General features: G+C 36.0%; 1 protein-coding gene across 5 annotated transcripts in view; it reads right to left on the bottom strand.

Annotated features, from left to right (window-relative positions):
- sh3bp2 (SH3-domain binding protein 2) overlaps positions 1 to 11,912 on the bottom strand; it is a 37,734-nt gene extending 25,822 nt beyond the window's left edge. The window contains exons 1-2 of one of the 5 annotated variants that reach the window (XM_088628819.1): positions 11,893 to 11,912; positions 8,363 to 8,420 (exon numbers count right to left, since the gene is read on the bottom strand). Coding sequence is in view for 2 of the 5 variants with exons in the window: in XM_088628815.1 (XP_088484941.1) it covers positions 5,085 to 5,176 (92 nt within the window). In the remaining 3 variants the exon portion in view is untranslated. Of the gene's footprint in view, positions 1 to 5,084; positions 5,327 to 8,362; positions 8,421 to 8,792; positions 9,181 to 11,764 lie in introns of those variants that run through there. The other 4 variants (XM_088628817.1, XM_088628818.1, XM_088628815.1 and 1 more) reach the window with 4 other exon arrangements.
- Between the last annotated feature and the right edge of the window lie 2,393 nt (positions 11,913 to 14,305).

Raw genomic sequence — 14,305 nt, 5'->3', positions numbered from 1 at the left:
ACTATAAACAGCCAAGAGGGTCTTCCACAATGAAGGACAAGCCTATGTAGCATGCTGGGACTTTCCATTCCTCTGTAGGATTTCCTTTATGGCACCCTAATCTTTTTTTTTTATCTCTGTTTATAATAATCCCCCAAGAAAATATACAATGGACTGAGTTATCGTCGATCAGTGTAACCTAGATTTACATCCTTTGTGCCATGCAGAGAGACTTGCTGTGTTGGCCCGAGGGAGAGCGTGGACAGGCACAGACCAAGGTCATGCAAAGTGTGTGCACGCGCAGACGTGCACCTGAGCTTTCATTCCTAAAGTGCCCAAAAGCCCTTAGACAAAATGAACACAGTTTCCTTTTCTCCCTGTCTGATTCTTTAAGAGACAATGCATAACATTCCAGTGCTCATGTCCCTAGTGGCTTTGGTTTAGTGATGTCCTGGCTGTGACAAAAAGGAGCCATTTCAAATTAAGCTATCAACTATTATGGACTCCTGAGCACCACTTTCAGTTTAGTCTGTATCACCAGCAGGGTAACATTAAAAAATCTTGGGGCAGTAAGCAAAATATAAAAGGGTAAACTGTGAAATTGCTTATAAACACCCAGAGCCCCTGCAGAGCTTCTTGGAGGTCACAGTCACTCATGTGATTTGTATAGTGTACTGTATATGCCTACTACCAGTTAGGATTGCTTTGCACTTTGCATCAGACTTAACTTTATTTTGCAAAATTTCTCCCCATTTCATGATTTCGTCCATGTACTAACAATGACAGGATCTAAATAATTGATACAGTATTGATCAGGAAGAGCTACGGGAGTAAAACAGATCTCTGTGGTATTCCACTGCTTAAATCCTCCAAATTAGAAGTCATGCCCATTAAGATTATGTGTTCCTGTATCTTTACCAGTTTTCAGTTCATGAAAATACATTATCTTGGATATCTGTGGCTATTAATTTGAGAGTCAGGCCTTTTAAATGGAATCTTATCAAGTGCTTTTTAGTTTTATCAAACTTTGTAGTTAAACACAACACTCCCTTGAATACTTGATAACGTCTCTTAAAATTTCATTGGTTTGCAAATGTTCTTCTAGTTTAGCTCAAACAACTGATGCCATAACTTTACCACCAACAAACTGTCTTATCCATAGCATTATTTTCTAAAATTGTAAATCTATTTTTTTTTAAAAAAGAGACACTTTATAGATTCAAAACACTTCCAGGAATAGAATATCATAGTACAGTAACAATTTCAAAGTTATTTGATTCAGTAAGATCAATTTCAGTTTCTGTATTTCCCATTACAATTTTCTAATTTTGTGTGGAATATTGAAATCACAATAGTAATATACGTGTGGTAATGAAAGATCCCACAGCACTGTTCATACTGTAAGAGTGGGGATGTCATTTTGCAGAGTTACAGAAGGTCTTAATATAGTACAACAATCTATATATCCACTTCATACATTCTCACAGTCCTTTATATTTTCTGTTATTTTCCTATTTCTTCTTCTTGACTTTTCCTGTTAGGCACTACTGTTAAAAACATGGAGAACCCATCCTTACAGAATTAGATACACTGTAATGACTAATATTAAACTATGGGGAAACAGCAACTAGAATCTTGCTGACCAGATAAAAGAGTGAAATAGGATATGCTGTAAGTGAGGAAATAAAACAAAGTAGAAAGGAAAGTCCATGCAGCACACATTTCTCCATTACCTAAAACAATAAACTGGAAATTGTGCAAAAATACATCAAGAGAAAATACAGTAGGGTCTACAGGTTCATGTAGTTGGCAGTCGTGCAGTATAGAAAAGGGTTTAAGAAATGTAAGTTAATTATTATTCCAATTTAACACTTCAGGAGAAGTGGAGGCATAAACACTACATTAACATCCAGCAGATTAAGCTTTCTATTGCCACACACAACAAAAACATTTCTTGTGGATAGTGTTGAAGAAATAGAAGAGAACTGCACTTGCAACAGTTAGTGTCAGATATTCCTGGTTGCATGACCTTAAGACATCATTATGGTTAAGATACAAGGTTACAATGGTAAGATAAATGAGTGCTAGTCTTTGAAGGTTATTTTACAGATCATCTAATGAATAAGTAGAATTTGCCGATAATAGATCTATTAATCCTTAACTTAACGATTGCCCAGGAGTATATTCACACATAACTCCCCTTAATGTGAGTAACTTTGGCACAGATTAGTCATAATTAGGACCCACAGCCAGTCAAGGGGAGGCTGTTTTGAAGTTTTGACTTGACATAGGTCTTAGACATTGGAAAAACACAGGAGCATCATCACTTTTTTAGATCAATCATGTTGGATCTCAGAAATTAAGCAAGGTTGGGCCTGGTAAATATTGGAATGGGAGACTTTAAAGGAAAGCCAGGTTGCCACTGTAAGTGATGTTGGTGGGCCAGCAGGTGGTACTTGTTCATCTGGGCAAGAATTTCCTAAGCAGTGCAAGACAAACAAAAGGAAGTTTTTGTTTTGTTCCACAGGCCATCAGGCCTGGAAAGAAGATTTAGCAATATGACATCTATTGAATAGACTCCTCTCTACAAATGTGAATGTACTTCAATATCTTTTAAAAAAATGCACAATGTTACTTTCAAACATTTTTAAGGTCTGTTTGCGTTTTTATTGTATATATATATTTAGTAAAGTTGTTTTATTTGTTATGGGTTGTACTGTATATTGCACCGTTAGTTGCTTAAATTGTCCCCCTGGGGATGAATATTGTATTTTCAATTGAATTGAACAACCAGTGCTCCAGTGACTGAAGACTCTGTGCTCTAGGAGGTGCTCTTATTCAGATAAGATCTGACGCTTTGTGACTCCTGACTCCTTGTGGTCATTAAAGATTCTATGGAAATAAAATATACTAAAAAACTAAAATGAAGTCAAACATGCAAAGCATTTATCATACTGTACCTTTGGAACAGTAAGTATAAATGACAGAAATGGGTAATATCTATCATTTCTGATTGACAAATAGACCTCTCACAGAGCTAATTAATACTTCTAAATTCCTGCATCTTGGTTTGTGCTTATTTATAAGCACAAAAAGAGACATATTTGCTAACCTTACTGGATACAAGGACACCAGTTATTCTTTTCTGTATTGGAATTTTAATGTTCTGTATTTTCTTCATACATAGTAAAAGACCTTGCATACGGTATGTTTTTACAATGGTTGTGGCCTACTTTAGGGAGATGAAATGATATTTTGTATTCTAATAGCAATGTGCAATATGAAATTGATTTAATTTAATTCTTTTGTTTTTTTCTTTATTATTGAAATGTATTATTTTATTATTTATTATTCAGAAATACATTAAGAACTAAAGAAACGTCAAGCGATCGTCTTTCTTAATAACATAACCAGAATAGATGGGCCAATGTTTTTCAGTGAAATACGTTTGCAATCTCTTATAAGTGGTGAATGTGCATATTTGAACTAAAATCAAAACCACAGATGTTTACTGAAAAAAACAAGCTTGGTAGGCCTAGTATTTTTCTTCTACATAAAAATGATGGTACTGTAAAGATCTGTTATATGTAAAATTATATTTTTTTATTTTATTTGAAATACGGTCACAAAAGGATCTTACTATTTGCTTGCATAGACATGTGTTACTATGACAATCTGTTTTCATTGCTCTGTATGGAAAAATTTATATTCTTCCATTCCAGTTAATAGCAGCTGCAACTATTTTTATTTTGTGACAGTAGAAAATCATTTTTAAATGTTTACTTTCAAAGCAGCATAAGTGACAATATAAATAGTTTTCTGCCTCGTGCCCTCCTGATTCACTGCTCCCTTGGGATGATTTCATATGTAATTAAAAAAGCATTTCAACATCTGTAAAAACCCTGCTTATAGACATCTGCCCTTCAGCTCCTTTAGGGCAGCAAGCATTATGTTACAGTATGTGTAGCCCATGCTTTCACTGGATCATCACAGTGTCTTTGACAATACGGAAGCAGAATATATGGTATTGTTTCAAGACTCATCAATTTATTCAAAGCCTCCTCTAGTCTTTTCTACCATTATAACAACATTGACTGTTAATAATACAGCTTTAAAGTGAGAATAAGAAAGGCTTGTCATTAGGAAATCTTTAACACAAACAACTCAGAATCTTTGATACTTTATCATAAGAACTTTATACAAAATTGGACCTGGTTAGCCAATGTGAGCTGTGGTAGTAGCTGATTCGTTACATTTACCAGTCAAATCTTATCGACTCCTTGTTACAAACTATAAATCTAACCTAAGCCAGTGAAAAAGTAAGACATCTCAACACGTCTCTGAAAAACAGCTTTAGACCGTTGAATCTTTCATGTTTCACCAGTTCCAAGTGTTGCAGAAAACCAGGCTTCCTGAGGAAACACTTGTTCTCTTTGATTGGTGAAGCATAAACGTCACCCAGTAACGTTTATTAGCATGTACGGTCAGTGGAACTGAACTTTTAAAAAACATTGCATGAACATTTTTCTTATAACCAAATCTGAGTGCTTGTCCTGCTATATATATATACTGTACACTGTAAAGGAACAAGTAATAGGTTTATTCCATGCTGAAAAGAGAAGAAAGAAAACAGCTGAAAATAGAAAAAAGGCTGTGGAGCCTTCTTCAGATGTGAGAAAGACTGGGCAGACAGCAAACATTAAGATTACTCAGGTGGTAAGAAGTGGAGAGAGGTGAAGAGAGGGGTGAAGTCGAAACCTGAATGTGAATAGAGAAGATTACAAGAAAACAAGTCTGTCATTGTATATATACTGTACAGTATAGGAACAAGTAATAGGCTTATTTCATGCTGAAAAGAGAAACAAGAAAACACAACATTTCGGCTGTGGAGCCTGAGCTCACACCTGAAGAAGGCTCCATGGCCGAACCATGGTGTTTTCTTTCTTCTCTTTTCAGCGTGGAATAAACCTATTACTTGTTCCTTTGCAGCCTACGCATGCTAAGGCAGCTACCCTCCTGAACTATGTAACAGTATATGTCAATCAGACCTGAAAGAACAATTAAGCTTTATTTATCAGAATTTGTAGAAAAGAAGAGGAACTTACAAAATGTCACATTCCTTGAAACACATTCTTAAGCTGTTTTGGTTTTTGTTTTCAAGTCCAAAAGATTTCTTTTTTTTCAAAGATGCAGCCATGAATATAGTGCAGTCCCAGTCACACAAATAGGCATGTTATCTCTGTTCTCTGTGAGCCACGCGGCATACTTGAATGATGGTATCTGAAGCTGCAGCAATAGTATTGTTGCTGATAAAGTGAAGGAGTGTTCTGTGGTCTGAGGAGAGAATGGAGACTAGTCATTTCCGCCTGCCCTTATTAGTGCTGTGTGTTCTGCATTGACTGTCCCATCACAACTGTGACTTCCTGTGTTCCCATGGTCATTGCACATTGGTAGCTACAGCACTGCAGTCACATCTGTCAGTGAGGGAATTTCCAAAATGTTAACTTCATAAGGAAAGACGTTCACACATTTAAGTATACCTTCTGAAAAACCAGTCTTTCAGAACTGATCTATGATCAATATGTTTAAAGACTCCTCAAGTAAATATTTCAATAAAAAAGAGACTGCTTTTTCTCTTTATATTAAGTGCTTAAAGCCCTAACTGCAGTAGGCTGGTGCTGTATGTATTCACACATTACCCAACTGTATTATTACAAATTATCTTGTCAGACAGTGTGGGTATGCGTTATCAGCTAAGGGTACTGTAAATGTTTTTGGGACCAGAGACAACTCTATGAAGAAACATCCTCTTGTGTCATTATACTAACAGGACACATATGAGGTGAGTTGTACAGAATGGCTGGTGAGGAATTTAGTCAAGATCTTGAGATCTGTATACTGTGTGAAAATGGGAAATCACCTTCATTTCCACTGGTTTTAGAACAGTTATGCTGCTTTCACATTGCTGTAATTTCCCTGATACTGCTGTTTAGAAATGGAAGAACCTGCACTGATCCTTTTATCAGATTGCTTCTTTAATATTGCTGCATTGAGCTAAACTCACAAAAGAACAACAACATCAAAGGTTTGTAGTCAAACAACATCTTTTTACGTGCAATATGCTTTGGCTCCGCACGTTCATTAACGCTATAGAAGTAGGGAAATTACAGCATGATGGCACTAATGAAAGAACTTTGAGTGGGAGCAAGCAGCTTTCATTCTGAAACTCGTGGGGTTCAATTAAGTTGCAACAGTCATCAGTTTAGCTTACCTACGTCAATGGAAGCAGAGAGGCTTTTTTTATACCTGTCCTGCATTGTTTTTTTTCTCAATTTGCTTGTTTCTGTGTACAGTTCATAATGTCAAGTAGAACTCGTTTTACTTTAAAGTAGTCAAATGCCAAGCAATGAACTTGGGATTAATGACTAATACTGTGTATAGTCCTATCAGGGCAAAGAGTGGGATGTTTTGTGTCTTAAAAAACACCCCGTGTATGTTAACTATAATAAAGTATATTAAAAGAGGAAAGACATATTGACCTCATGCACTTCTTAACATTTTTGGAAAAGTCTGTACTTTAACAGTCAAACACTAAGAAAGATCTAAAGGGGTATATTGAGAAGCTGGGAAACCAAAGGTGGATGCAAAAATTCAATAGCTTACATTAAATACAGTATAACCGTTATCACAACATTTTAGCAGTAATGCAATATATGAGTCCATTTTACAATTTAATCTAGGAACAACTGACGTGAAAGTCTTTATATTACAAAAACCTAATATCCACAAATATAACAAGAAATTCTGCCTTTTTGCAGTTTTTTAGTTGTCTCCATGTACATTGAGCTTGCTCAAACATTTAGAAGATGGAAGGTGATCGGCCAGTGTTTTAAATTAATATTTAATTCAGGTGTTCATCTTCATACCTAAGGCTCAGGAAGTACAATTTTCTGTACTAGAAAGCAATAGCATAATAGAGGCTGTAGTGTCACAAGCAATAGAAGCACGTAAACCGCTCTCACATAAACAAGACAAACAACTCTCCTAGACCCGATGCTATACTAAACAACAGACCTTATTCAATGGCAGTACCAAGACCTGTCCAACAGTCTCTAAAAGCAGGGGTCATATTCAATGACCTAATGATTCTGGTAATAATTCATAATAATATAGCTCTCTGGAGTTCAAATGGGTATACGTCCTCACCGCTGCCGCCTCATGTCGCCCCCCCGGGACGCGAACCCAGGCCTCTGGCATCACTCAACAGGGACCCAGTGACTGCACTGGTAAGCAGGCTCGCAGAACCTCTAATGTCAGCTATATGCATTACAATAATTAATTGCTTGCACTTAATTAGCGCTTTTTTTGACACTCCACTCAAAGAGCTTAACAGGTAATGGGGACTCCCCTCCACCACCACAAACGGTACAGTTAGTAGGCTTATCAAGTTTACAGATGACTCCAAAATAGGTGGATTAGCAAATAGTTCAGAAGCTGCAAAGGAAACTCAAGAAGAATTCAAGATCAATTCAGGACAAAGAGCAAGCAATTGGTAGATGGTATTTAATGTGGACAAGTGCAGAGTGTTATATAAAGATAACGAAAACTACAGTAGGCTATCTATGACAAAGGCAGGTTTTTATGTTGATGATAATCTTCTAGACAATATTATGAAAAATAATCTAAGAGGCATCACTGGGGAACATTTATACTGTATGCTCTTCTCTTCTTACATGACCAGGTTTGGGGATCTCTGGATTTAGTGCAGTCAGGAGTCTCAGTTACTGATTTGTTTCTTAATTTTATTTCTTTCTCTAAATTGTAATGACTTGGAATTGTTCTAAATTAAGCATTTTTTTAAATTAAAATTATTTTGTATTCCTTTTTATTGTTTAAGCTCTTTTGTTTAAATTCACTTCTCCCAGGAATAAATTATTTAAATATTATATAACTGAACTATTCTGCTGTTATAATAAATAAATTGAATGTACTGTATGCATATTTCACCTTTCCAATCATGCAGGCTTAAATATATCACTTTTACACTTTTATAGCATACATCAGTTATCAACAATGCTTATCATTATTATTATTTTTATTATTATTTGCCTTGACTCTGAACTCTTTAAATCCAAATATTTCGAACCTAAGGCTGTACGGAAGAATTTTGGCCTATATCTTCTTTGGGACACATACTTTTTCTTGTTTGTTTCACCTTTATAGTGATCCTGAAAAAAGTTTTCATTTTGCCACAGATCACAGATTTGCAATAACTGTAAAGCCAGCAATGCTCATGTTTATGAATACACATGATAAAGGTACAAATACACTCAGAGCTCACTGTACTGCACAGTAGTTAATTTGGTAAATTATGTTCACTTACCAGTGCAATGTGACCCAAAAGCCAGCCTTCACAAGGTCTCTGTTTTGTCATCTACCTCCTGAAAAATGTCCAAACCATTAATATTCAACAACAACACCACCACCACTACCAACAACAACACAACTGATAATAATAATATATGTATAATAATGTAATGTTATATCAGAAGTAGTAGAAAGTTTTGTCTTTGAATGCATGTCAATCGACATGAAATTTTAAAAGTCGTACTCATCACCAAACCTAAAACCAACAAGTCAAAAAGCATACTGGCATACTGTTGCAAATAAAATTGTCCTGGAAATAAAGGCAGAAATGACCAAATTTGCTACATCTAAAATTAAAGTGAGAAGTATATTTCTTTCCCCTGCTTATCAGCATCAGAAAATTCAAAACATTCATATGATTAATAAAATAAAAGAGGCAGACTCACCCATTGAAAACAAATGCATAAAATGCTGAGTCTGACAAGGAACTAAAAAAAGCTAATGAGGTTTGTATGAACCAGCACTTTACTTCCTTATCATTGTACTTTGTTTTACAAGATTACAAAGTGACACTCCCATTCACAGTGCACTAAGTACAGTTTGTTTAGTAGTTGTCCATCTAGAGATAAAAAATTACAAACATGAACATTTTGGTTTTCTACATGGAAAATACAGCAAGACAAGTGTATAACTGGTATAAAGTATGTAGTATGTTAATTAATATTGATTTAGTTTTGGAGTTTGTCACTTCATACAGTAACAGGTTGAATAAGGCAGACGTGAAGAGGTTCAGTCTAAATAACCTCTGAAGCATTTTCCTCCTTTTTTTCTTCGTTTACCAGAGTGATTCTTATACCCAAATACATTTCCTGTGTGGCTCTGATGTGTTTCTCATGTGTTATAATTAACCTGCTCTTTGAACTGACTTTGATTCGCTGTGGCAGCATTAGAAAACAGGAACTTCTTTCTTTTGAGTTATTATTTCAGTTGATTTTTGTTCTTTTTTTGGGTTAAAACTGTCTGTCACTCAACCATTCTATTTGTTTGGGATGTAACTTATAAAAGTGAAAGGAGAGTAATGACAAGCTGTAATTTTATTATTGTCTCCTCTATAAATTTGAACTTTTCTGAATTTACAGAACATGTTTAACAAGAAGTTACAAAAGTAGAAAGATAGCACCGCACACATAGGATAAATCAGGTTAATGCTCACCCAATTTGTAAGCGGGGATTTTTATGATGTTGCTTTATGGCTGTAAACTACTTGTTCACACCCATCTGCTATTTGTTATTTGCTAATGTTTTTGACATGCTCCAAGCTAAACAGTGCTTCAGAGTAGAAGGAGTTGTTTCTCACTACAAATTTATCAGCATCTGCCAAGATAAGACAAATCTCCACCCATTTCCAGACATCCTAAGTCAATTGCTCTCCACACTTTTAGCTTATCACAGTTACAGTTATCAGTCACAGTTAGCTTATGACATGTCCTAGGCTCAAAACAGCGACTTTTGATTCACCAGTATACTTGATGACTACAGACTGAGTGTCATGACTCAATAAGGAGCTGGTTATTCCAGTACTATTATCAAAAGAATATTATAGATCAAATTTAATTTGGTATGCATACAATAACTTAATGGCTAAATAGTGAAAATAAGGCTTTACTTTCTACACAGTGAAATAAGTAAATGCAAAGCAAAACCAAGAATTATCATTTATTTTAGATAAAACAAATTAATAAAAACCAGCCTTTTTTGTAATTTTCTAGGCTGGTGTATTTATTGGGAATATCTATATACTTCTCTTACAAACCAAAAGCTATTGGGGTCAAATGTCACCACTTGGGGAATCCCAGTCACAGTTTGCCAATAATATGAATTTGGTTTGAACTCCCAAGATGTTTGGCCATGGTGCTCCACCTGCTTTTGTGCCACCTCGGCTGGTTAAAGCATGTAGGCGCATCCTGCTATAAAACCACTTTAGAGAATCTTCCAAATTCCATGTGCTATGTTGATAGTCTCCTCATGGTTCTCATGGCCTGAGTGGGGAATTGGTTTGCGCCTCCAACAATGACATTTTTTGCATGAATTAGGGAAGATTGGATTGGATACCAATCCACTGGGATACCAAATTCAATAACAGTTTTATAATTTGGGATAATTGTGTACACTGTGCTTCAACATTGCAAGCAAGTTAGACACAAGATAAAACACAAGAAAGACTACAGATGAGGGGAGACCGCTCGTCCTGTTTAGCTTGTGTTGTAGTTGGTAGCTAAGTCCTTTGAAATCCCAGTCTTGAAATAAGCCAGGGTATTAAACTTGGCTGTGTACCCTGTTCCATAATTCTATTGTACATACCCGTACCTATGTAAAGACATGCCTACTGCTTCCCAAGAAGATATGATCCTTTACAATATTTCTGCTCATATACTTATTTTAAATACAGAAGAGTATGTTGGTAGAGACTGAATGTAATGGTCAAGGTAAAAACACCAGAAAAAAACAAAACAAGAATAGGCTTAAAAGTGGAATGTCAGCATCATGAATTGTAATGATATATACTCAACCATAAAAATGTAAATGAGCTCACTAAGAGCACCATCATTGCATCAAAGAATCTGCATTCACAACCACCATGATTAGAGTCTGAATTGAATCCTATGAATATTCTTTCTGAAAATTCAATATTTTGGAAAGGATTTTCTTTTTATTTTGAAGTGAAGGTTGCAGGAGACTGTATGATTAATTTCCAAATCACCATTGTGAAAAATGTATTTGAATTTTAGTTGGATACATAAAAATAAGCCCCTTTTTTGCATTAGAGCAAACATCATAGAAAGTCATCCTATAAATGTGTAAGAAGAGACCAAGCACCTCAGGATCTGTGAGAAACTGTGGCAGCCACAGTCTTTCAAATAGCTTAAGCAAGAATGGAAGAAAAATGAGACTTGATTTGTATTTACCTTCACATTCTCTTTCAGCATTTTGGAAACTTTTTTCTAATGCTAGAAGAGGCTGCCACATGGAACACATTGTCTTGGTGGAACAGTTGAAACATCACACTAAATCCATTCAACACAGAATAATTTACCCAAATGTCAATAAACCAAACACTAGCCCTTCCATTTCATAGCCATACAAAACGAATTGATAGAAACTTTTATTTCTAAATTCTCGGTCTTGTTCCAGGATGCTGAGGAAAAAAAATAAACAAGCAACAACAAAACAACAAAAAGTCCTAATTTCTCTCAGATCTCTAAATTGTTTTTTTCTATTTTTATTTTTTGTGATAATAATGAAGAAGACTAATGCTCTTGGTAAAAGCACTCTTTGAAATTACTCTACAGCTGCTGTTCTTTGAAAAGGATGCTGACAAAATAGGATAATAGATAAAGAAACAAAACTAAAAACTTACCAAAGTGATTAGTGTTCAGCAAAGAAAAGTTATCATCTGTATTCTACAGTATCTACACATTGCTTTAGAGGAAGTCCACAGACCACCGTCTGTATTGTGCAATTTCAAGGCTGGAAGTCAACACTTACCACAAATAAGCATTCAGCAAAAAACTATATACATTGTTTAATGTGCTGTTCACAAGTTTCTTTTTCTGTCTCAACATCCCCCTCACCACCCCTACCCCTGGTACCTCATTCAGTCTTCCGCTCTGTGCATGGAACTTCAGAGTAGCTGATAGCGGTAAAGCCAGTGAATATAAGAAAAAAAAAGGGTTTCTGGAAATTAAAAACAAACAGCTACTGCATGATAATGGAAACTGAATCATCTTTCCGAATGTAATCAAGCAGAGAGAGCATTCACGTTTGGACAGATGCAGTAAAAGTCACAAATTACTTTTTGTTAGTTATAATTTATTTAATATAGATGTTAAAATCTTGAAATACTGTACAACCTAGTTACCTATCACTCCAAAATAATTAATTCACAGCATATCGTAGATCATCGTGCACCAAGTCCTGCTAATCTACAGTTGATGATTGAGTCTGTTTTGGTTTAAGATAACTGAATAAGTAAGTAAAGAAGTCCCCTCTTCACAATACAAGTATTAATAGTCTATCATGTGTCTTCGCATGCTCTCCTTGAGGATATGGGATCTACTATATATCTCTACTTGTTATTCTTTTCTTAAAACAATCTCCTGTTTCAAAGAATCTTACACGTACAATATAACAGAACAGTCCATTACTAAGTACAGGTACATCAGTACATCAGTGGGGTCCATTCTGAGTTGCACTTCAAAGTTAAGTTCGGCCCACCTTTTCAACCTGGCAGACACTCTAGGTACCACATTAGCTCCTCAGTTTCCTTTGGGTTCATTAAAGTGAATTGCCCTATTCTGTAGGGCAGTGGTTCTCAAACTTTTTGGACCAAGTACCACCCCTAATCCAACCAAAGCATTCAAGTACCACCTACAAGTCACCATCTCATAGGAATCCCAGAAATTATCAATGACCAACATGAGCGCATGTGCACACACACTCACACATACATATAATAAATATTATAATAATAAACTTTGTTTGATATATTAAAATGTGGCTTCTCAAAGTGTTTTACAGAAAAAAAACAACACATAAAAATAAAAAAGCACCATTTCAGTGAGAGGGGTGAGCCTGTTTAGTCGAGCAAAGCAGATGTGAATTAATTTTTCGAGCCTTGATACAATTCACAACAGTCTAACAGATTTTAAATCGTCAGGCATTTTCTTGACGGCAAAGGTCTCACGGTGGATGTTGCAATGAAACCATTAATTTCTGGAGCAACCTCTCTAATTCGTGCAACTACACCCCTGTGTCGGCTTGTCATTGCTCTAGCACCGTCTGTACAAACTCCGACACATTTTATCCAGTCGTTCTCGCACTTCGTATCCAGTGCCATTCTCTCCGATAAATTCATTCAGAAGCTGAAATACGTGCTCTCCTGTAGTTCCTGTTGGTAGCGGCTTACAGAACAGAAAGTCCTCACGGAACGTACCCTCAAACTCCTATCTAACGTAAACGAGCAAATTGGCCAAATCAACTACAGACTCATCTAATTGCAGTGAAAAACATCTGCTCATCTTAACGCGCACTGTCAGCGTACTTTTGATATAATCCTTCATTTCAATAATTCTATGAATAACTGTGTCTTTCGGGGGGCAGCAGGTCGAGCTGTTCAGCAGCTTTTTCTCCACACATAATATTGTGGGGCTTACCTGCTTTAGCAATCCGCAAGCTTGCATTTTTCCACGTTTCCGTTTTTATTTCAGTGTTTATTTTAAGTATTTATTTCATGCGCATGGGAGAGAAACACAGAGACGCTCGGTGTATTTTTCTCAAATTAGAACAGTTCTTAAATATTTTTCTGTTATTTTTCACGCTTTCCTGTGCTCACAAGATTACCAGCGTTCGTAGCACGCATTTCTATGCATTCCTGTGTTTGCAACATTGGCATTGTTCCAAAATCACGCACATTCTCCTTTCTCCCTATTTGCTGGAGATACAGGAGCTTTTTTTAAATACAATTGGTCACTTGCGTCCGTAGCACGCATTCCTATAGAGTGGTAAAGAATTACAGAGTATCTCTTGTGTCCACTGAAGTATTAGCGCGCACTGTATCGTAGTACGTAGGCTGCGTATTCGACACGTATAAAAATACAAAATATGAAAACCCGTCCCGATTTTTTCAGCGCACACAACACAGTTCCAGGGTCATTTGGTGTACCACCTGGCGGCACGCCACGTACCACTGCCGGTACGCGTACCACAGTTTGAGAACCACTGCTGTAGGGGATAGACAAAGAATAAATGACTGATCTTTTCTTTGCTTTATTAATTGGAGATGCAGTGCAATTACAGTATATGTATTTGTAAAGATTCTTTTTATGCTCATCCATTTTAGGTTTGACAATTTCAAACATATTTGATTCAAGCTATAGTATCTTTGAGACATTCTGAGGTC

This window comes from Lepisosteus platostomus, chromosome 4, assembly GCF_059453375.1.
Source record: "Lepisosteus platostomus isolate fLepPlt1 chromosome 4, fLepPlt1.hap1, whole genome shotgun sequence".
In the NCBI taxonomy this organism is placed as follows: Eukaryota; Metazoa; Chordata; class Actinopteri; order Semionotiformes; family Lepisosteidae; genus Lepisosteus; species Lepisosteus platostomus.
This window is presented reverse-complemented; position numbering and strand designations above follow the sequence as displayed.